Source organism: Plectropomus leopardus, unplaced genomic scaffold (genome assembly GCF_008729295.1).
Source record: "Plectropomus leopardus isolate mb unplaced genomic scaffold, YSFRI_Pleo_2.0 unplaced_scaffold1686, whole genome shotgun sequence".
Classification (NCBI taxonomy): Eukaryota; Metazoa; Chordata; class Actinopteri; order Perciformes; family Serranidae; genus Plectropomus; species Plectropomus leopardus.
The window spans coordinates 1-2,166 of record NW_024618121.1 but is presented as its reverse complement, the minus strand read 5'-3'; the positions used below and the strand labels follow the sequence as shown (position 1 = coordinate 2,166).

At 48.3% G+C, this 2,166-nt stretch overlaps 1 protein-coding gene across 1 annotated transcript; it reads left to right on the top strand.

Moving 5' to 3' along the window:
* The first annotated feature begins 131 nt into the window (after positions 1-131).
* On the top strand, positions 132-1,514 carry LOC121964710 (rab proteins geranylgeranyltransferase component A 1-like). The gene is made up of 6 exons (XM_042514908.1): positions 132-211; positions 338-410; positions 515-636; positions 833-933; positions 1,097-1,152; positions 1,299-1,514. Exons 1-6 carry the CDS (start codon positions 132-134, stop codon positions 1,497-1,499), a joined length of 633 nt encoding a protein of 210 aa, XP_042370842.1. The 3' UTR covers positions 1,500-1,514.
* The last annotated feature ends 652 nt before the right edge of the window (positions 1,515-2,166 follow it).

Below are 2,166 nucleotides of genomic sequence, written 5' to 3'. Positions count from 1 at the left end.
TGTGTGTGTGTGTGTGTGTGTGTGTGTGTGTGTGTGTGTGATCAGAGTTATTGATCAGAGTTATTGATCAGAGTTATTGATCAGAGTCACTGATCAGAGTCACTGATCAGAGTTATTGATCAGAGTGATTGATGATGTGTTCAGGTCTGGCTGAGTCGGTGGCGGCAGCAGCGTTCTCCAGAGTCGGCCAGAGAGTCCTTCACCTGGACAGGTGGGCTGATCAATACTCACCATCACAAATGGACCAGAACCAGTCAGTGTGTACACTCCACTGACCGTGTGTGTGTGTGTGTGTGTGTGTGTGTGTGTGTGTGTGTGCGCACGCGCGCGCGCGCAGGAGGAGTTATTATGCAGCTAACTGGGCCAGCTTCACCTTCAACGCTCTGCTCACCTGGATCCAGCAGCAGCAGGTGAGGACTACAAACATGGAGGATCTGCTGATCACATGACTGATCAGATCAATACCAACCTACCTGTGTGTGTGTGTGTGTGTGTGTGTGTGTGTGTGCTGCAGGAGGAGCCTCAGCCGGAGGAGGCTCCCGATTGGTCGAGCCTGTTGGAGGAGGGGGAGGAGCTGATCTACCTGTCCAATGACTCATCCTCCGTCAGTAACCTGCAGGTGTTCTGCTTCACCAGGTGAACCTGCGATGTGTTCAAGGACCGTCAGAAATGTCACGATCCAGCAGTAACTCCAGGCTGATAAATGCTGTCATTGTTTTATTAGTAAGGTCCTGGAAAAGTCCTGGAGAAGTCCTGGTAAAACTGTGTCTGAAGCCTGATTTTGGCTCAAACTTCAGTCGATATTTCACCGAGTTTTTGACGTTTTTTTCAGCGAGGAAGATGAAGAGGACGAAGCTCCAAACACCACAGAGGAAGACAGAGGAGGAGCCGAGGAGGACGCCGTCAAGGAAGCATCTGAGACCGAATCTGCAGGTCTGATCCCAAATATTGATCTGGTCAAATATTGATCTGGTCAAATATCAAAATATGACACGAATATAAGAAACTACACGTCAGTCCAGACGATATTTTCTGCAGAAAAGTGAAAGCCAGTGGAGGACAAACAGTTCGATGAACCCGTTTTTATTTGTTTCAGATTCCAAAGAAGAAGAAACGCAGCAGGAGGACGAGGAGACGGCAGAGGACGAGCAGGTGAGGACGGAGGAGACGATCAGTAAGGAGACAAACGTGAAGCTGATCACTTCTGATCGATCAGATTCTCTTGCTGTGTGCAGCAGGTGATCCCAGCAGTGCATGATGGGTAGTCTGACTGACGGCTGTTTCGTCCAATCACACAGCGTCGCCACACAGAGGGGGAGGAGCCGGAGGCCGAGCTGCCGTCTCCCACCGCGGCTCAGAGCCAATCGGAGCCGAGCAGGAAGAAGATGAGCTACGCTCAGCTGGTGAAGGAAGGACGCAGGTTCAACATCGACCTCGTCTCCAAGGTAACGCCTGAACTTACGCTGAAATACAACCTGAGAGCAAAAAACCCGAAATAATGAACGTTCACACTGAGAAACTTTATTGATCTGCTCTGAGCCTGATGTCTGCAACACGTGCTAATAAAGTTTCACAGGACAGACAAGAGACAAAAGACAAGAGACAAAAGACAAGAGACAAAAGACAAGAGACAAAAGACAAGACACAAACAAAAGACAAAAGAAATTTGATTTTCAAGGAAACATTTTGGCCTTTTTGTCTCTTTAAAACTTTTCAAAGACGATATTTTGACAGTTTTTCTTCAGTTTTTCTAATTTTTGTTGATTTTTTTTTTTCAAGAAAACATTTCGGTGATTTTAATGTCCGTTAAAAGAACAGTTTCAGCCTCATTGAATGTGGAGCATCATGAAGGACAACATGACCACAGAGAGACAGAATGGACAGTCAGTGTCCTCACTGAAGACAGAAATGGGGACAGGATAGACAGTCAGTGTCCCAAACACTGACTGAGTGTTCATAGAAATGCTGCTGTCCCACAGTGGACACACACTGCTGTCCCACAGTGGACACACACTGCTGTCCCACAGTGGACACACACTGCTGTCCCACAGTGGACACACACTGCTGTCCCACAGTGGACACACACTGCTGTCCCACAGTGGACACACACTGCTGTCCCACAGTGGACACACACTGCTGTCCCACAGTGGACACACACTGCTGTCC

Coding starts and splice junctions, on each gene's coding strand:
- LOC121964710 (XM_042514908.1), top strand. CDS start 132: ATGATGTGTTCAGGTCTGGCTGAGTCGGTGGCGGCAGCAGCGTTCTCC. Junction 637..832: donor CAGGTGTTCTGCTTCACCAG/GTGAACCTGCGA, acceptor CGTTTTTTTCAG/CGAGGAAGATGAAGAGGACG. Junction 1,153..1,298: donor AGACGGCAGAGGACGAGCAG/GTGAGGACGGAG, acceptor CCAATCACACAG/CGTCGCCACACAGAGGGGGA.